The sequence below is a fragment of the Manihot esculenta genome, chromosome 12 (genome assembly GCF_001659605.2).
Source record: "Manihot esculenta cultivar AM560-2 chromosome 12, M.esculenta_v8, whole genome shotgun sequence".
NCBI classification, from domain to species: domain Eukaryota; kingdom Viridiplantae; phylum Streptophyta; class Magnoliopsida; order Malpighiales; family Euphorbiaceae; genus Manihot; species Manihot esculenta.
Genome location: NC_035172.2, coordinates 12,619,191 through 12,645,278, shown reverse-complemented (window position 1 = coordinate 12,645,278; position 26,088 = coordinate 12,619,191). Strand labels below are relative to the sequence as shown.

The 26,088-nt window shown below is 38.0% G+C and overlaps 1 protein-coding gene across 8 annotated transcripts; it reads right to left on the bottom strand.

Annotated features, from left to right (window-relative positions):
• Positions 1–10,080: 10,080 nt before the first annotated feature.
• Positions 10,081–22,617, bottom strand: LOC110627543 (FAD synthase). Of its 8 annotated transcripts, none has more exons than XM_043948787.1 (19): positions 22,150–22,617; positions 21,895–22,059; positions 20,927–21,037; positions 20,692–20,797; positions 16,883–16,928; positions 16,642–16,799; positions 16,333–16,450; positions 14,600–14,682; positions 13,589–13,648; positions 13,163–13,417; positions 12,484–12,580; positions 12,190–12,240; positions 12,011–12,091; positions 11,732–11,803; positions 11,271–11,333; positions 10,994–11,146; positions 10,799–10,856; positions 10,650–10,705; positions 10,081–10,567 (listed from the first exon to the last, which is right to left on the bottom strand). In XM_043948787.1, the coding sequence occupies exons 4-19, from the start codon at positions 20,790–20,792 to the stop codon at positions 10,490–10,492; spliced, it is 1,530 nt and encodes a 509-aa protein (XP_043804722.1). In that variant the 5' UTR covers positions 20,793–20,797; positions 20,927–21,037; positions 21,895–22,059; positions 22,150–22,617; the 3' UTR covers positions 10,081–10,489. The 8 variants fall into 8 exon arrangements, with proteins under 8 accessions (XP_043804722.1, XP_043804718.1, XP_043804723.1 ...); XM_043948783.1 differs by having other exon boundaries at positions 21,895–22,026; XM_043948788.1 differs by lacking the exon at positions 20,927–21,037.
• Positions 22,618–26,088: the final 3,471 nt, after the last annotated feature.

Sequence of the window (26,088 nt, the reverse complement as noted above, 5' to 3'; positions counted from 1 at the left end):
TGTTGTAATGTAATATTGAGTTATGTAATGTAATGACGGTATCGAGGTTTAAAAGTGTGCTTGACCCTAGCTGTGTAATCCCTTTATGAATGCATGATCTTTTATTGATGTTTATGTTTTACCAAACTTAATGCATGATTATGGTACCCCATTGGAGCATTGATGAGGACTCCATGGTGGGGTTAATGTTAATGTCTATGTTAATGCATGCACAGGTTGAGTTTGGTTCATGGACGGAAAGAAAAGTTTTAATTTTTATGTATGTTGTTGATCATGTATGGGATTAAACAGGTTCACAGGATGTATGTTAGGCTTGCTACGGGTCCCAGCGGCCTTAAGCCAATCTGGATCCTAGCGCCGGTAGCGGTCCGATTTGCGGGCTGTTACATAGGGCTAAGAGCCCGAAAGACACTAAAAGCCAAAGTGGTCGGACGAAGACTCAAGACTAAGAGCTCGGAAGACTCTAAAAGCCTAAGTGCTTAAACGAAGACCCATGGCTAAGATCCCGAAAAATGACAAAGAGCAGAAGTGCACAGGCAAAAACCCAGGGCTAAAAGCCCGGAAGGTGACAAAAAGCCAAAGTGCTCGGGCGAAGACCCAGGGCTAAGAGCTCGGAAGACACTAAAAGCCAAAGTGCTCAGACGAAGACCCAGGGCTAAGAGCTCCGAAGACTCTAAAAGCCTAAGTGCTTAAACGAAGACCCAGGGCTAAGATCCCGGAAGATGACAAAGAGCAGAAGTGCACGGGCAAAAACCCAGGGCTAAGAGCCCGGAAGGTGACAAAAAGCCAAAGTGCTCTGGCGAAGACCCAGGGCTAAGAGCTCGGAAGACACTAAAAGCCAAAGTGCTCAGACGAAGACCCAGGGCTAAAAGCCCGAAAGATGACAAAGAGTAGAAGTGCTCAATGAAAACCTAAAGCTAAGAGCCCGGAAGACTCTAAAAGCCTAAGTGCTCAAATGAAGACCCAAGACTAAGAGTCCGAAAGATGATAAAGAGCAAAATCACTCGAACGAAAACCCAAGACTAAAAGCCCAGAAGGTGACAAAGAGCCAAAATGCTCGGGCGAAGACTTAGGGCTAAGAGCCCGAAAAACACTAAATGCCAAAGTGCTCAGACGAAGACCCAAGGCTAAGAGCCCGGAAGATGACAAAGAGCAAAAGTGCTCAAATAAAAATCCAGGGCGAAGGCCCAAAAGGTGACAAAGCAAAAGCGTTCGAACAAAGATTCAAGGCTAAGAGCCCAGATAACACCTAAAAGCAAAAGTGCTCAAACTAAGACTTAAGGATAAAAGCTCGGAAGGAAGAAATGAACCAACGCCAAATAGATCAAAAACCAATGAACTTAGAAAAATTAAGAAAAGTCATCAAGACAAAACTTTTCGTGAAGTGTTGTAATCCAAAACTACAAAAAATAAACAGCAAAAAACTTTAGCTTGCCTCTTTAGTCTGGCAGGCCATCAAGACTAAGCAAAGGAACATATGCCCTGCCGACCTCTACGAGGCATCAATACTTGATACAACATCATTATTTATTTATTTCTAACAAGTGGCCACAATAACCAGTTTACTAAGTTAATGGGATTCAGAGCTTGTATAAATAAATAAGCAGGGCTAGGCATGGTCATTTAAGTATAAAACACAAGTATCAACAACATGGTCATTTAAGTATAAAACACCACAAGTATCAACAACACAGTCCTTTAAGTATAAAATACCATAGGTACGAACAAAAAGGGGAAAATAATGTAAGTAGATAAAATTGAAACTTCATTAATGAAAAAATGTGTGTATTACAATTTCAGAAAATAACCTAAATGTACATACAAATAAAAATTTTTACAAAGGAGAAAATCTTCAACTCTCCTCGAAAGAAACAAGGTCACTGATCAGGTTGGGCTTAACTTCAGAGGTATTCTTTGAAACATTAGCAGTAGCAATAGTCGGATCTACATTATCACCTTCCAAAGGAGGATCCATATGGGCATTTGCAGCCTCAAGATTAAGGGAATCATCATCGACCTGACTGGTACCCTAATCAAACTCAACTGCTAACTGCGCTAACGCCCTTTGAGGAGTAGGAGGATGAGCTTTGGGAAGAGCACGATCATCAGGGCCCATATTACACCTCATCGCCATTAGAGTCATACTCTATAGCATGGAGAGTACTGAGTGGAACAGCTAAAAACTCCCGAGCTTTCAGAAGGCTGTCGTTAAAGCCTGTCGCATAAAAGCAAGTGGATTGCTCAAAGATCTTGACTTGAACTCGTCCGACTTCATAAACTTATTAACATGGCTTCGGGCCACTAACTCAGCATTCTCACGCACATCCATGATTTTTTCTCATAATCCTTGCATAGGTCATGGATCTCACTCTCGAGCTGACTCTTCATAGCTTTAGAAATACTCAAGTCCTTCCGACCATTGCTCAACTCTAGCTTCATCTCCCCCAATTCCCCATATAGCTTTTGCACCTCCTCCTCAAGATGAGCAAACCGGGCAGCAAGATCCTTTTCCCTTTAATCTGCAGAAGCCCTCTCCTGAACAAGCTTAACTTCTATGGTATATCTCTCTTTAGCAAGCTGTGCTTCCAAATAAGCAGTTGATTGTCCTGAAAAAGCCCCTCCAGTCAACTGATCTCTCCTTCATACTATTTTTTCAGTGTGGTGGCCACCCGCATAGCTTCCTCTTCCTTAGCCTTTTCAATATTATGACGGGCGGCCTCCCGAGCACTAGTCATCTTATCCTCCAACTCCACCAAAGCACTGAGAAGCTATAAAGGAAAAATAAGTTAGAAAATCACCAAGGATCAACCATTGAGTAAGGAAAGAGTAAGAAGAACTTGTCTCTTAGAAGCACTGAAAAGGCCCCTTTTGCCTGAGCAACAAATGAAGCCAACTACCTCGTGGGCTGGATTATATGGCAAATCGTGCTCACCATCCGAGGATCAGTTAAGTTTGGGGACATCCTGAAGACGTCATTATTGAGCAGCTCGATAATAGAGGTAGGCGTGAAGTTAGGGCTCAACTGAAAATGCAACCCTGACTCGTTAGGAATTAAAGCAGTCGGAAGATTGTCACTGGCCCCTCGAGACAAGCTCTCCATGCCCTTGCCTTTGCCAGCCTTGTCCGTTGAGGACTTCTTCGGAGGTAAGGAAGACGAAGTCCCTTTCCGCGAGGGGACTAACTCGGACTCCTTCACCAGCTTCCTCTTCTTGTAGGTCATCCCGGCGGGAACAGCAAATGGCTCCTGAGCTTGTTGAGAATTCTTCCTCTTTAAGCTCTCAACAGCCTCTTCGGATGGAGAAGACTACTCCAGGCTAACCACTGCCCCCACAATAGGAACGTCCGAATCACCCCTAGAAGCAAGAGCATACCCAGCCACAAGAGGAATGACCTCAGCTTAGTCTGTGCTGACCACGACTAACTCCATGCAGACCATAACAGAAGAAGGGGGAGGCACAGCCTGGGTCGGAACGAGCTCCTCTCCCAGAATCTCCGTGATGACATCCATAGTCTTTCAGGTCTTGAAAGCCTCGACGGCTGCTCACACAACATTCGATTAAGGGAAAATTTCTGGGGCGTTGTGATTTTGTCCATATGGACTCGAAAATTGCAAAATAAATTAAAAAAAGAATAAGTGCAAAGTGATAAAAAAAAAAGTAGAAGAAATTATTAATACCAGTAGAGTAACAATCTTCCTTGAGTTTGATACCTAAACACTTGAAGACATTATATTTAAAGGGAAGGAAAACTATCCGAGTGAAATACAGTTGTTCCCACTCAGAAAGAAAAGGGAAAGAATTACAAAAGGTGTCGTTGAACCCCCATCTTAAGTCTAAACCCTAGTCGAAGCTTCCCTTGGCACCAACTATTGCAAAATGTTCCACCTAGTGTTTTATGGAGTCTTTATGACCGGTGAAACTAGTTAGGCCATTCCTACTGCAAAAACTTAGAAAATCATTGTTTGCCTTCAAAATTTTAAAGAAAGCCCTAAATAAACCTAACGAAGGAGCAAAACCCCATCCTCGGCACATCGCCTCAAAGGCACTCATGAACAGAATCGAGTGTGGGATCAATACTCGAGGTATGAGCTAGAAAAATTAAAAAACAAAGTGGACAAACGCAGAAAAATGATAAGAAAGGCCATAGTCAACTTGCTTCAAATAGAAGATCCGCTCATTGGAGTTTGGAGGACGAATGTAATAGGTCTCCGTAGAAATAAAAGCTCGAGAAAAGGTTTCTGAAAGGGAAGAAGGAGTGAATCTAGAAACTATTTTCTCGACTCAGGGTATGGCAAAGGATCCATCGGAGGAGGGACTAGTACCTTTAGTTTGGAAATTTGGGAAGGAGAAGAAAGAGACGAAGATAACTCTAGAATAGTAAGTAAGCGCGACAAAAGTAACGAAAGTAGGAAAGCAAAGGTGAGGCCCTATATATATACCCAAAATCAAGCATTGATGTACATTTAAAATACAGTGTTTCAGTATCCTAAACGACAGTAGTTGTTCAACACATACCGAAAATGCGGCTCCACTCATTATATATATTTATTATGTCTCATCGTAAGTTGAAGAAAATTAATGAGTTCACGGCTGGCAACGAGACGCCAAAAATGATTCACTCCTCTAACTGTAACAGCCCGGCCTTCCTCTGGGTCCGGCACTGTTACTGCTCACGGCCCAGGGCTATCCCTCGCCTGGCCTCTTGCCACCTCGGGCTTTCCACTGGCGTCGTGAGCAGCTCTTAACATCCCTTCACCCTCACGGGTTCCAGGCAGGATTTGTCCCCTTGGGTTCTCGTCAAACGCATCCTTCCCCAAGTGGATTTGGCCCAAATTTCCCTTAGGAAATTAGGTCGCCTCCCCCACTGCTCGAACCCTTGACCTCCCACTTTAAGGGAATAGTCTGGTGAGAGTGAGTACCAATTGTTCCATTGGCACAATTGGTACTCACTCTCACCAGACTATTCCCTTAAAGTGGGAGGTCAAGGGTTCGAGCAGTGGGGGAGGCGACCTAATTTCCTAAGGGAAATTTGGGCCAAATCCACTTGGGGAAGGATGCGTTTGACGAGAACCCAAGGGGACAAATCCTGCCTGGAACCCGTGAGGGTGAAGGGATGTTAAGAGCTGCTCACGACGCCAGTGCGCCTTTTTATGTAACAGCCCGGCCTTCCTCTGGGTCCGGCACTGTTACCGCTCACGGCCCAGGGCTATCCCTCGCCTGGCCTCTTGCCACCTCGGGCTTTCCACTGGCGTCGTGAGCAGCTCTTAACATCCCTTCACCCTCACGGGTTCCAGGCAGAATTTGTCCCTCGGGGGAGCCATTACGGCCCGCCCTAGCCCGAGTGGATTTGGCCCAATTCCTTCCTCTGGGAATTAGGTCGCCTCCCCCACTGCTCGAACCCTTGACCTCCCACTTTAAGGGAATAGAAGAGCTATGCAGACGTTCGCAGGAGACAGTTAGAGTTTCAGGAGGGGGATCTGGTATTGCTCAAGGTGTCTCCAATGAAGGGAGTGGTTCGCTTCGGGAAGAAAGGTAAATTAGCCCCACGATACATCGGACCCTTTGAAATCTTGCAAAAGATTGGGAATGTGTCGTACAAGCTGGATTTACCTGCTTCGATGGAGAGAATCCATCCGGTTTTCCATGTTTCAATGTTGAGGAAGTTTGTGTCAGATCCGAGCAAGGTTCTTAGTGAGCCTGATGTGGAGGTCCAAGAGGATCTCACCTATGTTGAACAGCCAGTGCGGATCATAGACACCCAGATCAGAAAGTTAAGAAACAAGGAAATCCCGATGGTGAAAGTCCTGTGGAACCACCACAACTTGGAAGAATGCACTTGGGAGACACGGGAGTCCATGCTCCAACAGTATCCCCATCTCTTTTAGAGGTCAGTATCTATGTGTTTGGTATGTATGTTATGTTTTATGCCATGCTATGTGTGCTAGTTGAGGTACATTCGGGGACGAATGTTCTTAAGGGGGGGAGAATGTAATACCCGGCTAGACTCCGGTATCGGAATTCCTACCGTCCGGTGGAATCTCGGATGTCGGAGACCTCTAGAAGGGTAAAATTATGTTTTATGAAATGTTTTCATGTTTTTAATGATTTTAAGTATTAAACTAAATGAGTTTTTGCATGAAAATAGCATTGGAGGAAAACCCAGGTTCGGCCGCCGAAAGTCAAGTTCGGCCGCCGAACATGCATGCGTTTTGGAGGCACGTTAGGCCCCCGAAAGCATGAGTTAGGGAAGTCAAGGTTCGGCCGCCGAAAGTCAGGTTCGGCCGCCGAACATTTGCATGGATGCGGAGGCACATTCGGCCCCCGAACGTGGCCTGGCCAGCCACCTATAAAAGGGTCCCTTAGCCGAAAATGGGCGAGCTTTTTCTCCCCATTTCGGCCAAGGTGAGCATTCCGCCATCCTTCCCCGATCTTGAGTCTTTCCTTCCTTTTTCCATGATCTTTACAAGTTTATAACCTTGGTTTTGAAGATCTTTGAGCTTAGAACGAGTTTTGGAGCTTGGGGACCAAAAGTTGGAACTTCTCCCATCTCCAAGTTTAGATCTCCTCAACCCTCGATCTTCAAGAGGTAAGAGCCGATCTTAAGCTCAAAATATGTTTTGAAGAAGTTTTAAGAAGTTTTATGGGGTAGAAATGCATGTTTAAGTTAGTTAGGTAAATGTTAGGTTTTATGTGATTTTTGAGCAATGTGGCATGTTTGAGTATGTTTGAAGTGTTGTAGTTGGGGTATATGCATGTTTGAGGCCCCTAGGAACTTGTATGCATGTTTTGGTTGAGTGGTATGCATGATTTGTGAGTTTGGAGGCGAAATGTGCTAAGGCAGCCAAGTTTCTGCCCTTTGGCAAAAACCAGGTTCGGCAGCCGAAGGCACTTTCGGCCGCCGAACATGGCAGGGGAGGCAGGCCTTTCGGCTGCCGAAGTTGCCCCCGAAAAGAGACTTTCGTCTCTGTCTGGGACTTTCGGCCGCCGAAGGTGCCGCCGAACCTACCTGAGTTTCGTCTCTGTCCAGGACTTTCGGCCGCCGAAGGTGCCGCCGAAAGTACCCTGTTCAGCCATTTCATGCATATTTCTATGTGATGTTTTCAGCATGTTTTAGGGGGTTTTTGGGGAATGTATTAGAGTGATGTTTATGTATGTTTGGTCCCTCATTGGAGTCCACCTGTGTAGGTTCGGACCCGAGGAACCAAGGACCCCAGCAGTGAGCCAGCTGCTACTGAGTTGTCAGAGTCAGCCAGAGGTGAGTGGAACTAAGCTTAACCTTTTAAATTAAGAAATGAAATGTTTTTATCATGCTTCATGCATCATGATCATATTATAGGTTGTTTGCATTAGAATTCACGACTATGCCGCATTGTATTGTTGTGATAGATGATAGTGGATGGACATTAGGATGATTCATTAGCCTTCTATATACGAAGTCCTGTGGTGCCCATAATAGGGCCGGGCAATACGAAGACCTGTGGTGCCCATAATAGGGCCGGGCAATACGAAGTCCTGTGGTGCCCATAATAGGGCTGGGCATGGAGTTGAGGGATTTTTGAATCAGTCCATCCGTGGTGTGATTTATTTGTGCAGTGACGCATTCCATGATAGCATGTTTTTAAATATCCTTTTTATAGTTCTACTCACTGGGCATCTAGCTCACCCCTCTCCCCTAACCCCCAGGTTTGCAGGTACGGGATAGATAGAGAAGGCAAGAAGAAAAAGTCATATGTATGTAATAGTTAGTTTGTGGACATGACAAATGTATTATGATGTAAATGTAAAAATGTTCAGGATGTTATGTAATGAGGTTATTGAGGATAGAGTTGTGCTTGACCATAATGTATTGTTGATCCCTTGTATATACATGATCTTATGTTATGATGTTTCTGTAAACTAACTCAACACAGGTTGTTTTGCCTTCAAGGCTTGATGAGATCCCACAGAGGGACTATGTTATGTATATGTTCAGAGTATGCACAGGTTGAGTTAGTTGATGACAGTATGTATGAAGGAAAGTTTTAATTTTTATGCATGTTGTCGATCATGTATGGGATTATACAGGTTTACAGGTTATTTTTATGTAACAGCCCGGCCTTCCTCTGGGTCCGGCACTGTTACCGCTCACGGCCCAGGGCTATCCCTCGCCTGGCCTCTTGCCACCTCGGGCTTTCCACTGGCGTCGTGAGCAGCTCTTAACATCCCTTCACCCTCACGGGTTCCAGGCAGGATTTGTCCCCTTGGGTTCTCGTCAAACGCATCCTTCCCCAAGTGGATTTGGCCCAAATTTCCCTTAGGAAATTAGGTCGCCTCCCCCACTGCTCGAACCCTTGACCTCCCACTTTAAGGGAATAGTCTGGTGAGAGTGAGTACCAATTGTTCCATTGGCACAATTGGTACTCACTCTCACCAGACTATTCCCTTAAAGTGGGAGGTCAAGGGTTCGAGCAGTGGGGGAGGCGACCTAATTTCCTAAGGGAAATTTGGGCCAAATCCACTTGGGGAAGGATGCGTTTGACGAGAACCCAAGGGGACAAATCCTGCCTGGAACCCGTGAGGGTGAAGGGATGTTAAGAGCTGCTCACGACGCCAGTGGAAAGCCCGAGGTGGCAAGAGGTCAGGCGAGGGATAGCCCTGGGCCGTGAGCGGTAACAGTGCCGGACCCAGAGAAAGGCCGGGCTGTTACACTAACCGTCATAAATAACCTTCAGAGAAGTGAAAGGACATTTGATAACATATGAGATATAAGACTCTATGATCAGAGCACGTGTCCTCAGTCCGCCGGGTCCTTAACAACCTAAGAATCAACCCTGGTAAATGCTGAACAAATTGAGTATAATTTGATCTGATCAGGGGATAAATACAAACTTTCATCACAATAGTTGGCTCCACTAATCCTTATCGAGGGTATAAATGCGCATGCTATGGGACGAGCTGATGTGACGCGAGCAAAAAGACAACACATAGACTAACCAACTCCACTTTTATTAGACGATTATCCATCATTAATGAGCCGCCTGACTCACCCATCAAAAGGATGTCTCTATCCAATCTGACAAAACGTGAAAGAGAAAGTGTCAGGACAATAAGAGTATACATATCCCTAAATCAACCTGAGTTCGATATCACTTAACTTCTCTTGGAAACCTCACACTAAAACTCCTCCCAAAATCTTAACTTGCTCGAATCAGCGATCAGTTCCATTAACTTCTTGACCACCAATCCCGGCTCGTTGATTTTCTCAAATCGAGAGTTTGAATCCTGATCTGAGTGTTCTATCTTAGTGAACCCGTCGAATCTCAGAAGGAAAATAGTAAAGCAAAATTAATGAAAACAAGAGACCAAAACGCAACCGCGTTTGGGATTTTTATTTGCAAGTGTTTCATTGTTTAAAAATAAGGGAAAATCTTTCAATAAAGCAGTAAAAATTTACTAATTCCTATAAATTTTAATTTTAAATGCCACGGTGTTACGTTCACCATCAAAGCTCCACGTAAAATACTCTTGAGAAATTACAACTATACCATGAAAAATTTTAAATTATCAAGAGGTCCAATGCTCCTTGCCCCCTGATAGGTCCATCACTGGTCATGTTCGTGGGACATTAAATAAAAAATAATTAAACCAACCTAAAAGTAACCCTATTGTTTTGAAACCTCTTATTCAAAATCTAATTTATTTAGCCCACAATTTTTTTATAACATTATTTTGTTACTTTAAATTTCAAATATAAAATATATAAAAAAAATATTTACCATGCATATAGCATTTAAAATTATAAAAAACAAACTATAAAAGCAAGATTGATTCTGAAACCGTTCATATATACATATATGGTATCATCGAATTAAGCAAAATTTTGACGGTCTTAAAGATATTTTTAATTTTATAGTAAGTAAAATATTATATTTTTACAATATAATTATTTTAAAATTTTAAATCTAATAAAACGTTTCAATAATTTGCCAAAATATATATAAAAAAAATAATCCCATCTTTTTTGGTTATAAAATTTAATAACATCTATTTATTTCAATATATATATATATTTTTTTTTGCTAAAATTACTTGTGGCACAGACTCGAAATAATGCATTGTATATATTAAATTTTAAATTTCAGACCCAATACCAGGACCAGTTTATAGGTTCAGCCAGGTTTGGAAACCAATTATTTTCAGATCAACTACAAGACGACCTCCTACGCCATAATGTAGCAGAGCAGTACAAATACTGAATAAGCCATTAGCTTCTACAGTTTCTAAAGCTCCAATGCCAAGGTGAGCAGAACCACCAGCAACTTGGTTTTACCTCAGTTTTTTTTTTTTTTTTTTTTCTTCTACTAAAAAAAATAAATACCTTCGGATGCAGCATCTCGTATGATGCATCCTGCTCCATGCGTGCTGTGAACAACCAGTATGAAAACATGAAATAAGCTTTCGGCCTCTGAAGCTTCAAAATCAACAATTCGAAGATAAGCAGAACCACCAACTTAGTTAACTTCTGTAAATGCTATTGAAGGGAACATCTTGCATAATGCTTCTACAGCTAAATCAATCCGCGCACGCTTCTGCAACCAGTTTTGTTAAGCACTTATAGTTACAAGAACAACTTGTAAATGAAAGTTAAATGTAAGTTGGATATATTTTTACCTTTCCTTTAAAATTAATTATTAGAGACCCATTTCTTCTGCATTTGCGGTAAGCCCCTTCAAATTGCAAAAGGAACATAAAAAAACGTTTTGAATGGGAGGGAGACATTGTATTCAGAAATGAGACGTAATAATTTTAGGGGAACATACCAATACTAACATCAGGAAATTCAAGACAAAGTTTTGATAGGGGTTGAGCAATTTCTACCTGCAGTTCATTGCACAAATATTATACAAGTTGATAATGCAAGCAAACAGCTTCAGATCTACCACTTATAACCAACAAGGCAAGATAGTTGAAGTGCCAAAGCTGAAAAGTACAAAATATGAAATCCTCATACGTACGTCTGAAAGATTTGTTGTTAAGCGTCTTGATATAAATGGTTCCCCTATAGCTAACAGACCATATGATTTTCCTAGTTCAGTCAAACACTCCCATTCCTTGTCCAGCTCAGCACTGTCTGTTGCCGCAAGAATAATTACATTTTGGCACTTAATCTGCAAAGACCATTAGTTGCTAGTAATTCAGGCTAGAACCTCATGAATCATATCAATTCAATTATTTAAGAAAAGGAGTAAGAACCACATATTAAATGCCAAAAATTTAGCTCCAAACACGTACCATCGGAACAAGTAGCTTTTCATGATGCAATAATTCAGTGATACCTTCAGGTAACAAAGCCATCTGAAGAAACAAATTCAACCAAGATTTAAATTGAGGAAACCTATACTAACTTGGCTTTCCTTCTTTAAGCAAGGCTTTGTTTTCAAAAAAAAAAAGAAAAAATAAATAAAGGCAAAAAAATCTAGAGTTTCTTTTTTTTTTTTTTTTGAATTGACACCAATAGCTAGATAATTATGGCATCTGTCATTAGTTTGATTTACAAAATAGAGCGGTGCATGAATATGAGAAATTAGTTGCCCAAACTGAGTAAACTTTGATCCTACAATGGTGAATGCATTCTTCCTATGAGATTCATGTCCTTTATGCATTCCTTCTCACAAAAAATATATAATACGAACTCTTTTCTATTCTTTTTCTACAAGAACCAAAGCATCAAAAACATTCTAAAACCAAATTACCTCATTTCGATCACCAGTGCAGTAATCGCCGATAAGATGCTTAAGATATTCTTCAAATTCTTCATCAGGGGCCTACATCAAAATCACTAAAAATTAAAAATATGAGACAAATGAAAAACTGGAAAGGGTTTGGCATTTTTTACCGTTAGGCCTTCAAGAAACTGTTACACGTTTAGTAAAGTGTAAATGTGATTGTATAAAGATCCATAGAAGTTGACCTATGAACCCAGATTTGGGAAGTAGGGAAAAGAAAGTTCACTTAAAATGAAAAAAACGCACCAAGCGAACCCCAAAGGCCTTTGCAACACCAGCCGAGGTAACATCTGAGTGCAATGGACCTACCCCTCCATATATAAATACCTATAAGCAATAATTATAGAGAGCAACAACTTCATTACAAAGAAATCTACCATTGGTAGCTTCATCACATTACAAAGTAATAAAGTATAATATTTTACCATATCATTGGTAGATTTATGTCGCTCAACCTCTTCAGCAACAGAATCTATCTGGTGCAAATAACAAGTCATAAAAGGTTGGTTTAAGGTGTGGATATAATGCAATTTTTAGAGTCCCAAATGAAACCTAAAACTCATCTAGTAATAAATAATATAAAGCCAATCATTATTATATATTCTCCAAAATAAAATATGAATTCAGTTCTATCCAGCAGATACAGCATAGAAAAAAATTATATAACATAATTGTGTCAGTACTAACAATACCAAAAGATTATTTAGATAATAACTCACATCATTCTGGACAATCACGGTTTGTGATACTGACCACCCAATAGAAAGGAGCTTTCTACACAATGAAGTACTCAATTGATCCTCAACGGTGCCTGAGCTATGGAACAGATAAAGAAACAGAACCATAATCAGTAACAAGTAGTAGAAATTAAGAAACATAATTAATAATATAATATACTTGGCAACGTTCAATAAAATTTCAATAATTTGCATACTCTTCATATTATGTTAGAAAATGAGAACCCTTTTTGTCCCCATATCCTAAAGTGGATGACAAAATTGTGCGTTAAAATCATAAACCACTATTTAACTAAGCTAAAATGCTAATGTGTAATCTCAAAAAAAACAAAAAAATAAAGCAAGATTTGGAATCAATATTAAACCTAATCAAACTTGAGTCTGGAGACCCTTATATTTAAGCAAAATTAACAAACTAATAGAAATACTACGACAAAAAAAAAACATATTTAAAAGAAAAAGAAAAAGGAAATAAAGTGTGGTCGTAGAGCAAATATGTTTCAACAAGTAGACAAAATTATATAGCAAATCCAAAATATCATATTAACTGGATTAATTACTTAAGAGAAAATATGGCAAAACCTGATAAGTTTGAGGGCAATGCAATAGCTAAATCCAAGGAACAGATAATATGAGGAGAACCAATTAAAAAGGAACTTACAGAATCTCATCTCCCACAGCAATCAATGAGGCTACAAGCATGCCATTTTTGTGTGGGTCCACACTGTCTGATATATCTCCAGCAACAGAAAAAGGCCCAGGAATGGAAGGAGATGACTTTTTTACCCTTCCCGCTCTTTCTAATCTTCCATCAGAAAGCAAATATGCAGGTTTAAATTTTGTATTGCAACCGGAGTCATTTATACACAACATTGAATTTGGTATTGTGTCATATATGCTCCCTATTGAAGTATATCTGTCAAATGAAAATGAAATACACATTATAGATTATCAATAAACAGGATTAAAAACCAATTAGTAGTTGAACACACACCAATATTTGCATCAAAGAGCAAAACAGTAAAAGCCAAGAAGCATAGCTTGTACAGCAAACAAAAAGTTTAAAATTTCAAAGACAAAGAATTACCCTTGATCATAAAGGCTGCAGTATTGGACTTTGCAGGTCAAAATAAAGGCCCAAACATCTCTGCAAAAACCGAATGTCATAATTCTAAAAATTTTTTCCCAGCTTGAATACATAGCAACATTATATAATGTGTTTTCATAGACAAACAGAGGGAATTATATCCATTGTAGAACAAGGAAGTTTACATTTCTATTGTTTTGGAGTTCTATTAGGTATAGCATATCGTCATTTAGGAATTTTATTTTGACTTGGATTGATAATTAGTACTTCATTACAGTAATCTTGTTTAAGGATTCCTCTTCTCAATATAAGTAGGAATAATATTATACCATAAATACCTATGTCTTCTAGGTATGTTATTAGGAGAGATTATTAAGGGATTACTATTGACAATAATGAAGTTGGAGAATTTGTTTATCTAGAGAATATTGTTTCTCTGTCTTTTGAGAATGTCCTTCTCAACCCCTAATCTCTCTTTATCTAACTGGTTCTACATCAATATCCTAACAAAGAATGGAAACCAAATCCTTGATATGTTCCTCAATTTCATTGTTCACCAGAACAGGTGTAAATCCTTGAAAGAACTTGCATAGAGAATAAACTCAAGGACCCTCTTGTTTCAAATGTTAATATAAAATATACAAGTAAATAAAATAATGGTATATTTTTTGTATAGCAAAGAAAGAATAAATGCAGTAAGAGGAAATCAGTCCAAAATTAACAAGTCTTCCTTCTGCCTCCTGCCTTCTGCATTTTCAAGAATATTTAGAAACCTATGTAACAAGGTTATGACTGCTAGTTCAATAGTTATAGAAGGTTTGAAAAAGATACTACGTCATGCTAATGCATGTATTGAGAGTTTAGTAATCTTCAACAATCCTTAATGATCAAGAATCAATATAATAAAGTTTGTTTATATTAGTAAATTGACCAAAAAATGAACAGCAAGGATAAGAAAAAAAAAAAGAAGAAATAATCAACTACAAAGTAACTTATGGCATGTGAGTAAACCTATAAGACCAATCCAAGATAGGATTCACTCTCATAAAAGGTGGCCATCCAGGTGAACTAGGGGAGAACTGTTCTTGGCCTACCTGCAAAGATAAAGCACTTTGTTATAACAGTTTCAAACATAAAGATCTCTCCAAAAAAAGGAACATGCCAATGGGAGACTATATCACCAAGGCTGCTTATGACCAAAAAGGGGTATTAAGAAAACTTATCTACCACACGGGTGAGTGTGAAAATTCAAACTCAGGGTCGTGGATATAAAAAGCGTCTTGTAGGTTCAAAGTAGTGGATTATATGCACAATTAGGTTGACAAGTTTGTCATGGAAATGTAGCTCGCCTTCTGATGCAAGGCGACAAGTAACATAATTTTTTTATTGTAAAAAAGAATCTTGTTCTATACTATTGCAGTGTCATAATATCCATGCATATAAATGACCAGTTTAAACATTATGAAAAGCACACAAATCTAAGACACACAAATCATGATATACAGAGCGAAAAAAATGAACACAAGATTTACGTGATTTGACCATAAAGCCTATATTCAAGAGTAAGATACGAGATAAAAACTCCAATTATGATGAAAAGAGTAAGAATAATCACACAGAACTCTCAAACCATAATCCTAGTGAATTTCCTATTATTCTCACAATATTGCCACAGTAGGCAGAAAATAAAATATTTATACAGATTCATATTGCCCTGGGCCTAGCAGCTAGTGACTAGTGTCCTTAACTATCACCATATACCTCACAAATAATCCATTTGAGTCACAATGTAGAACTTTTCAAGCTGGGTTATAATTCAACCATGAAAAAATATATGAATTCAAGCCACATAAATATTATTATATATAATTAATATACTAAACTATGTTCTACTTTTTTTAATTTATCTATATTTATAACCTAGTATAAAGTGAAGGAAATTTTTTTAACCTTGTATAGATTGAACATCATATTCAACAAAATTTTTAATTAAGTATTTTAACAATATTGTATTTTTCTAATAGATTAAATACATTCAAAGTGCATATTACACAATAATAAAAAGTAAACATCTATGGTATAATAATTTTATTTAAAAAAAATAGAAGATGCCTTTCAACAATTATGAACCAATAAAAATAAATTTGATACATTATATTGTATTATCAAATATTTTAAACCAAAAGTACATTTATTTTATATCGAAAATTTCAAATTAGCTATTAAACTTAATAGATTCATAAAAATCAAATTAGTAATTTCAAACCAAATATATGGACTAATAAAACAATCACACTAACTTTAAATTCGAACAAGTAAAATTTATTTTATATACCAATTATATTTTTGTATATTACTCGCAAATTATTTTATAATAGTTTTGACAAAAAAAATGCAAGAATATCTATATATATAATATTTTCATTATGCATAATTACAAAATTAATAAATTTATTAATTTTGTTTTAGTATGGCTCCATGCGTAGCTTTTTCTTTCTTCTAGTGGTGATAATAGCAACTTACCTTTTTCTAATAAGTTTTGCTCATTGGGTGTGTGCCAATCAACTTGTCAGCCTAGTCATGAATATATTCCACGATTTGCTCTGTGTTTCAATTTTCAAACTCACACCCCTTCTAGTAAACAAATTTTCAAACCCCTCCTTTTGGTAAATAAGTTTTGTATACACCCCCTTTTAGTCAAAAGCTCCAAGACATCCCCCATAAAGTTTGAGAATCAAACATACCGCAGTAGGATCGCCAATTCGAACACCGAGGAAAATAGCTTTGATAGGATTAGCTTTTAGTAGACTTTCCAATCCACACTTGAAATCTAAGCTAATGATATCCAGTTGCAAACCATACCTGCTCATATTAGATAACTCAACAATCAAAACCAAATAAAGAATTCATAAAGTTCAGTGAAAGCTTGATGATTCATAGTCTAGTCACTATCCCCAAAATAAAAATTTATATGATCAGGCTTTTAAACAAATAATTTATCATTTGTACAAATCTATCTAAAACAGATGGAATTAAGAAAATGGGCTTCTTACCTCGAGGCTGTATCATAGGTAAAAGAATTGATTTCAGGGAAAGCAGAATTGCTTTCAAAATATATTGTGCGAATTGGAAAACAATTCAGACCCCTATCCGAACAATTTTGTGCCTCTTTATGCAAAAAATAGCCAGCTCTAAGCAAGTGCAATAAAACCTACAAATCCAAGTTTAATATTACAATCAAGACGAAGAAAGACAATTATAGAACTACTCAAGAAAACATAGATGAAAATTTACAGTTGAATCCTTTCCTCCATTAAAGCTAAAGGCAACCTCTTCGATCCTGTAAGGGGAACAATATGTATGTCAAGTAGATACATTTCCTTGCAATGAAAAGCAACAAGATGTTAGAATTATTTATAAGATGATAAATGCAATTGAACAAGATCAATATTGCCTTGGCCTAGGTTAGCCCTTTTGCTACATGGAAAATATCTAGTTCACACCCATCTTTTATTTTGATGCATTGCACACCTTTTTTTTCATTTTGGGAGAAACTCCTGTCTTTTATTTTTTACCTATTGCACACCTTAATTAGTTTTGTAATAAAGAAGCACAAGTTGGTCAACTCGATCTGATCACATAAACATGATTTGGTCATTTTAGAGCCATTCCATCCCATTGGATACCACATTTATAAACCCCCAAATTTCATAGGCAATCTAGAAGATCCCATATTCTTAATTTTTCAACAGTTTCATATATGATATAATTTACAGGGTGTAACCAAATCGTGAAGTAAAGGGTTTGGTTCAAGAAATTATAAAATTAAAACCTAACCAATCAAACCAATTTTTATTTAGATCAAATCGAGTTGTTCTAGTTGGAAATTCGTTCTACTATTGTTCCGAGAGAAAAAAATCAATTTTGTTATTTAAATCTAATTCAAAATATTAATCAAACCTAAATAATAGAGTTTTTAGTAAGAAAAAATAGCATCTAATCAGGACAAAAATACATAGTTTTCCCAAAACAAATGCTAAACGCAGGATCTACTAGTTAAGATGAGAATTTTCTAGCTTGATTCTCTTGGTTTCAAGCTTGTAGTTCACTTTTCCAATTTCTTTGCCCACCACTTACCATTTTGTTATGACTAGGGAGTAGAGTAGTTAATGAATTAGTGAGGGAAATATAAGTATCAATAGAGAGGGAGGAAGTAGTTATAAAACTGTTATGAGATCTATTGTAAGTTAGTATGTGTGTGATAGTTACTAATAGTAGATTGGGTATAAAATGAAGAGAAGGCACATGTACTCCTCATTCAAGAATCAATTCAATGCAGATTGTTTTTTCTTTCTATCTTGTCTTATTCCTTTTTCCTAATCTTTCTCTATTTCTCCCCGATTTCTGTGACTAAGAATTTTGATATATGACAATAGGTATCAGAGCTCCGCTGGAGAATGGGTTTCCTCCAACATGAATTTCTGGGAGTCGCAATCAGGTGCAGATCAGTAGCAGTCTTCCCAAGTTACCGGTTTCTCCTTCTCCTTCTTCTTTTTCTTCTTATTCTTCTATTCTTTTCTCTATTTCTCTTCTTCTTCTTCTTCTTCTTCTTCTCCCTCCTCATTCGTATTCTTTCTTTCCCTGAATTTTCTTCCCTTTGTTTTCCTTCTGTTCTTGTTCTATTCCTTCTTCTTGGCAAAACCATGTTTTTGCACTCCTTTATTTCATATGAAAACTCTTTTCTTTCTTAAATTCTTGAAGCATATTCTTTCTTCTGTTGCTTTCTGTTTTCCTCTATTCTTTTCTTCCACTTCCAGCATCTCAATAACCTGCTTCTAGGAATCCTTGAAATTTTTGTTCTTTCAGAACCAGAATCTGAACACAATCAAGTAAACCAACTATGGACAATAACTTTAGAAAAGAGAAATATTGTATCTTAGTTTTAGATAGAGGACTTTAAAGACAAAATGAGATGCTAAAAGAATAGGGTCAAAGATTGAAAAAATTAGGTGAACAAATCCAAATGAAAATGGGAAATGTTGCAATCTTTAGATCTGTACCAGAATATAGTCCATTCCTGAAGCCTATAAAAGAAAATGATTGTGGAATTGCAATTCAAGATATTGGAGAGGAGGAAGAAGTTGATAATTGATATTGTTGGTGATGGAGACGAGGAAGAGGTTGATATTATTGGTAATGGAGAAAAGGAAGAGGTTGATGTTGTTGCTGATGGACAAGAGGAAGAGGTTGATATTATTGGTTGTGCTATTATTGATTCTGGTAGTAAAGATGATAATTGATATTGTTGGTGATGGAGAAGAGGAAGAGGTTGATATTATTGGTAATGGAGAAAAGGAAGAGGTTGATGTTGTTGCTGATGGAGAAGAGAAAGAGGTTGATATTATTGGTTGTGCTACTATTGATTCTGGTAATAAAGATGATAATGAACGTAACTTTATTTTATAGGAAAAATTTCAGAATCTCTTGAGCATTTCAATATTGTGCAGGAACACCACAATTTCTGTCAAGGCCTTAATGAGGTTCTTGCATGCTACAGAATTGCCTTTCCAGTACATGGAAAATTACTGAGCTCCTGAAAACCTTGATAGACATTGCAATTTCTTGGAGCAGTGATATAAGTATCAATAGAGAAGAAGGAAGTAGTTATAGAACTATTATGGAATCTGCTGTAATCAGTTAGTATGTCTGTTTGACAGTTACCAACAATAGATTGTGTATAAAATGAAGGGAAGCCTGTATACCTCATTCAAGAATCAATATCAATGCAAATTTTCTTCTTTATATCTTCTTCTATTCCTTCTTCCTAATCTTTCTCTATTTCTCCCTAATTTCCGTGATTAAGAACTCTGCTCTACTGACACATTATCACCACAGTTAAACAAAATCCATGAATTTTGCAATAGAAATCAATTATAGTACCTTCGCTAACTAGACATCACAAAAACATCTACAGATCTACTTGCAGAAGCATCATTATTCAAAAATAAGACAAGGAATGCATTAATCAATATTTATTAGATCCAAAAGAGAATAATAAAAAAAATTCCATGCAAACACGATTCTGTTTCCACTAGACATCTAATAGGCAAATAGAAAAAAAGAACCAATCCACAAAATTGACACAGTTCTTCGCAAAATATTTATACTTTCACTAAGTCTTAATCATTTCCATGCAGTTGATGAAATTAATCAACCCTTAAATTTAAAAAATAAAATATCCAAAATCATGGTAAAAGTACCAAACATACAAATGCTACTGGGTCATTCATGCTCAAATAATCTTGATGGTAAAAGCGAACCAAACTAACTCGAGAAAATTTTAAATCAACAAATGTTTGGATTATTAAAAATTAAAAAACAAACTTTAGGCAGCAGATATTAAGTTAACGCATTAATGTCTTAAAATTGTATGCCTTTTTCCTGTCCAAATTATCTTTGTTATTAGATGAATATATGATAGAGAAGCCCAAGATATAGTTTGCAGTGCAGCCCAAGAAAAGCAGAGAAGGACCAAGACAAATCAGAGAATTCATTTAGGCCTTTTCAGGTCTATTCTAGGAGGAAGGACAAGAAAGAATCAAGGGAAGAACTAATTCTCCTGGTGTGGAAATTGCTGAGGTACATTAAAGGGTACAAAGAACACCTGTCAAAAATGGGTTTGAGCAGAAGATTCACCTCCAGAATATAAGGGGGATCAGGCAAGGTTGGGAGGCATCTTTTTGGCTATCAAGAATTCATTGGGGCAGAATTTCTTCTCTGCACGGGAGGACATTTACTCTGGGGACTGTTTCAGTCATATCTTTGCTCTTTCATGTTTTTTTTCCCTTTCGTCTTGTGTTATACTGGTAGTGGAAGGGAGCCAATATCTACTGTTCTGTTATTATTGAAAGAAAACGAATACAAGCCTTCATTGCCAAACTTTGTTGCTTTCGCTCTTTCATAATTTACAGATTATTTTCCCTAACTCTATCAATAAATTTCACCATAAGATTCAGCATCAAGATTATGAACCACAAAAATTGAAAATATGATAAACTACAAAGAATCAACCAAAACCCTAGGGAAGATAAAGAAGAACTCACGAGTATAGTGTAAGTGCTCTTTGAATAACATAGATGGCGTTATTGTACTTGGTTTTGAGCCTTCTATCATCGCATTCTCTGATTGCTTTATCAATTTCCATGTGCCCTAACATATAAAGATGAAAAACTTAAACCAAGCAAAAAGGGATTTTTTTTTTTTTTTTTCAACAAAAGGGCTTTGAATACCTTCTACATAAACTTATTGAAATTCAGGAAAACTAAGAAAGTAAGTTACCAAGAATTTATCAGAATTTGTTGCAACCTTCTGATTTCTGAATCTCTCTCCCTCTCTCTCTCTCTCTCTCTCTCCCTCCTTCTTCTTCTTTTTTAACATTCATGGTTTTTGCTGAAATGGAGTTTTAACATTTTAGAGTTGTTAAAAATAAAGTGAAATTAAAAACTTCAAAAAAAAAAAAAAAAAAAAAAAAAAAGAACAAAATGCTTGTTCTTTAGATGCCAGAGATATTAATCTATGGAGGCCTTAAAATGTTTTGGCCCCTAAACTTCCAGGTTTTTTTCTGAATCCCCACAATTCTATTTCATCACATAAACCCCTGAAATTTTTTTATCTGGAAATTGTACACATGAACTTTATAGTTGTTGACATTGAATCCCTTTTCACAGAATTAATGAAAGGCCAAAACCATTTGGAAGCCCTTCACTTGAGGTTTTGTCTAATAAAGCCTTAACTACTTATTTATGGTTATTGAGCCCCTGCAATTTTATTTTCATTAGGCAAAACATATATTTAGGTCCATGACCTTTATTTTGTTGATTCCCCCCCCCCCCCCCATAAATTCATTAATATAGATCTCCCTTGAACTTACATTAATTCCTTTTCTAACAGTCATTTCTACCACATCTCATCAAAAGCCCATGAAAAAACAAAACTATCTAAGAAAGGAAAAAATTATCAAAAAAAATAGAGACCAATATTTCAACGAATCTCTCCTCCTCGTGTTCTTTGTTCTCTCTCTTTTCTCTCTCCCCAGTCTCAACATCCATCTTCTCTCTTCTAATTTTTTGTGCTTTTGGGTTAAGAAAACATCTTGGTCAACCCCCACCAGTGTTACCAAGCAATTCAAGAGCTCTAGGCACCATGGATTTAACACAATTGCAATGTCTCGAATTCGTAGCATAGTATGATTCCTAAAGACTAACGCAGTCCATTGAGTGCTCAAAGCCAAGTGCTTAAAATCTCACCGGGATGGATGGAAGGGTCAATGTGGAGGAGGAGGTGAGCGCTCTTGCAAATGGCTAATGTTGGAGGAGGCACGGGAGACCTCTCCGTCGCTGATGGCTGAGACGTTGGAGGAGGCAGGGAATGGTATTGGTCTAACGATAATAAAACTACATTAATTAAGTTTTCTGCTTCCAAATTGAAGGAATTTGGAATTAGATTTTTTTTCCTTTTAATTTAGTAAACTAATAAAATTGAGAAGACAGAAAACTATTTACCAAATCAAACTGATCCTCGAACCACTCCTTAGAGAAGAACTGGGCTGTAGCCGCGTCTGCCGAATCAAGCTGCAGGTGAGATGACTGATAAAGCGAGCTCACACGAGGTCCATGGCAGCCACCGGTGCAAAACAGGCACTGGAGCTATGTAAATCGACGGCCACAAATTTCGTACTTCAAAACCTTCGATTTGTTTCTCTCCTCAGAAAAATGATGCAACAAAATGAAATGGTGGCTCTACCAGAGACTAGAGCGATGATGAAAGGGCTGGGTTGCCGCTCCGGTCGGCTTCGCAATCGCTGGAAGCAGAGGTTCCAGATGGTCCTTTCTCTTTTCCTCTTCTTTTGTTATCGAACAGTAAACTCGAGAGCAAAGAATAGGCCCTAGCGCAAATCAGAGTCTGTTTGGTATCGTGGCTTTCGAAAGTGTTATCTGAAAATTCTGAAAAGGTACGGTCACCAAAAGCTTGGGGCTTAAACCAATCAATGTGGATATATAAAAGTTAGACGGGCTTGGCTGCTTCTTTTTGTTTTTCTTTTTTAAGGAGTCTATTTTGGAGTTGAATTTTTTTTAAAATATAAATTTTATTAATTACCTACCGTAAAAACTTAACATATCCCTACTAATCCACACCAACGTGTCTCCCTATAACATCCAACTTAAAATTTAAAATATTAAATAAAAAAATTTATAGTAACATTGGAATATATAATATTGTTCAAAAAATTTGGACATAAAAGCAATAAATAAAACTAACATAAGAAATAGACTCCTGAACTAGCACATAAGTAGTCATATTTACTTGTTTCATGACCCACGACAAGGTCCAATGGGATTTTTGCATCAAAAAAAAACTACGATCATAAATAAGTTGATCAAATTTGGAAAAACCCTTAATAGTAACACAACATCAACCACACCTTTCGAATTGAGTTCAACATCCACACTATCAGTGCTAAAGGATTCAAATCATAGTAGAGATTTACGCAAAGTATACACTTCAGCCATTTTGGGCTGAACATTACCTCTCAAATGATCAGAAAATGCTGCAAGAAACAATCCAAAAGAATTACACAAGATAGCGCTATACTTGATAATTTCATACTGACTAATTACTCCAGCATCCACATTGTATTTAAATCTCCCTGTACTAGGTGCTTACCAACGACTATTTGTGACATGTTGATGGCTACCATTAGCTCCTCCTATAAGAAGTTGACGACTTAACAAATAAAATAAACAGACCTCCACTGCCCCAAACAATCTAATGAGGAACTGGGTGTTGATCATACCATAAATGGGCATTTCTCCCATTTCAGAGATTTCATAACAGCATACATGCTTTGCGCTGCAAAGAGTTATCAGATAAACCCAATATAGTTTGAATCGGAATAATACTACTAGGCATATTTTAATCTAAAATAGGAACCCAAGATCCTCCAATACTCAACTGCAACAGGACAGTAAAAAAGGACATGTAGATCATCCTCATCAATTCCACAAACATTACACCTAGTAGTAATATTAACTCCTTTCAGAGTAAGTAATACATTAGAAGGTAGAATACCTCTACTAACTGCCACAAAAAAATTTTCACTTTTGGTGGCACTTGCAATTTTTAAAGTTTCTTCCATGAGCCTGGCATAATTGATTACTCCAAGCTTTCATCCATACTAACTAACAAGTGATACCCAGATTTTACAGAATATAACTCATTTTGTGTATAATGTCATATCCATTTATCTAACTATCTAGATATACTCAAAGGAATATTTAACACACAAGCAATGTTACTAGGAAGCAAATCGACCTCTTCGTTGTCAACTCTAGCCACTTGGTGAAGTTCGCAATTGCCTTGCCTATCTTTGATCTTTGCCATTAAGGAGCGAACCTTCTCTTTGTATTTGACAATGTTCGGTTCTCGAACTTTAAACTATCCCTAATACTGATTAACAACCAACTGTGAGTCACTAAAAATAATAGATTTCTATATAAATATTTTCGTGATGATTTTTAAGGCCATAATTATTGTCTCGTATTCGGCCATGTTGTTTGTAATACCCGGCTCGAGTCCAGCATCGGAATTCCTGTAGTCCGGTGGAATCCCGGGTGTCGAAATCCTCGAGAAGGGTAATACATATGTTTTCTATGTATTTTGACTTGTTTTAAAGTTTTAAGTATAAAGGAACATGAGTTTTGGAAAGAAAAGAGCCAAGGGAGAAAATGGCAAGTTCGGCCGCCGAAGGTGACTTTCGGCCGCCGAACCTTGCATGGTTTCGGATTCACGTTTGGCCGCCGAAGGTGGTCTGGCCAGCCACCTATAAAAGGGTGCCAAGTCGGTGGAAGGATGATATTTTGCTTCCATTTTCAGCCAGAGGTGAGTCCAACACCCTCCCTAGTTGACTTTCATGATCTTGCTCAAATCTTGAAGAGTTTTCATGTGTTTTTGACGGTTTTGAAGGTTTTGAGAGTTTTGAGCAAAAGAACCAAGTTTTGAAGTTTGGAGAGTTGTGAGGAGATTTCTCCATAGCTCCACGATAGGATCACTTGATCTCTTGTTTGGAAGAGGTAAGTAAAGATCCAGAACCTCTTTTACTGATTTTTGAAGGTTTTATGGGAGTTGTATGGATAGTATGCATGAATAGGGTTTTGGTTGAGGTTTTGCATGATTTTGTGGTTAAGCATGTCTAAGTGTTGTTTGCTATGTTTCTTGAGGTTATACGTGAGTTTTAGGCCCTTTTATGCATGTTTTTATGGTAAGTGCTAGTTGGGAGTAGTTGCTATGCATGTTGGGTAAGTTTGGGGGAAAGGTTTGCATGAAACAGAGCAGGGTTCTGCCCAGCGGGCAAAACCAGGTTCGGCCGCCGAAGGAAGGTTCGGCCGCCGAACCCCTTGTGGAGGCAGTTTCGGCTGCCAAAGCTTGCCCCCGAAAGCTAGGCTTTCGGGATAGAAAGTGTAACAGCCCGGAAACCGAACTGCTACCGGCACTAGGATCCAGATCGACTTAAGGTCGCCGGGACCCGTAGTAAGCCTGCTATACTGTCTGTGTACCTGTGAAATCCCATACATGATCATACATTGTCTGTCAAACCATGAAAACTTGTCTTTCCTCCAGGGCTTAACCTGTGCATGCACTATATCTGATCTATCAACTCATAATGCTAAGCCTGGTTTTCTCATATTCATTAACAATAAAAGAAACATACATAAACTGATCATGTGACTACAACAAGGGATTACAACTCTTATAAGTCAAGCACAAAGCTACACACTATACATTATCTCTTTACATGTACATGTCCACACTAGCTATTACATAACTCTTCTTCTTGCAAACCCTGCTTGACTCCCTCTGGACTCTGAACCTGCAAACCTGGGGAATAGGGGAGAGGGATGAGCTATACAAGCCCAATGAGCAGAACTATAGAAACTATAAGTTGAAAACATGATCTCATGGAATGCACTACATCATATCATCTCAGGGATAGACATGACCACCAACAATCCCACTGCAAACACCCTACTATACTCTTATGATGCATGACATATGCTAAAAATAGTTTAGTTCTGAAAAGAGAAGTCCACTCACCTCTGGCTGCCTCTGTACTAACTCTGCAGGTTCTGAAACAGTGCTCACTGCTGCTCTCTGGGGTTCCTCTGGTCCGTACCTACACAGGTGGACTCAAATGAGGGACCAAACTAACTCAAGAACATCTCTAAGCAACTCCCTAAAAACCCTCTAAAAGATCCTAAAACAATCACATAAAACATGCAAAAGAAAGCTGGACAGGGCACTTTCGGCGGCAGGTTTGGCGGCCGAAACCCCTCTCCAGACACGAAACTCATGCATGTTCGGCGGCACCTTCGGCAGCCGAAAGTCTCGTCCAGAGACAAAACTCAACCTTCGGCGGCCGAACCTTGCCTCCAGAGACGAAAGTC

Coding starts and splice junctions, on each gene's coding strand:
- LOC110627543 (XM_043948782.1), bottom strand. CDS start 20,804: ATGTTAGGGCACATGGAAATTGATAAAGCAATCAGAGAATGCGATGAT. Junction 16,451..16,641: donor ACCTATGATACAGCCTCGAG/GTAAGAAGCCCA, acceptor TAATATGAGCAG/GTATGGTTTGCAACTGGATA. Junction 11,334..11,731: donor GCACTGGTGATCGAAATGAG/GTAATTTGGTTT, acceptor TTGTTTCTTCAG/ATGGCTTTGTTACCTGAAGG.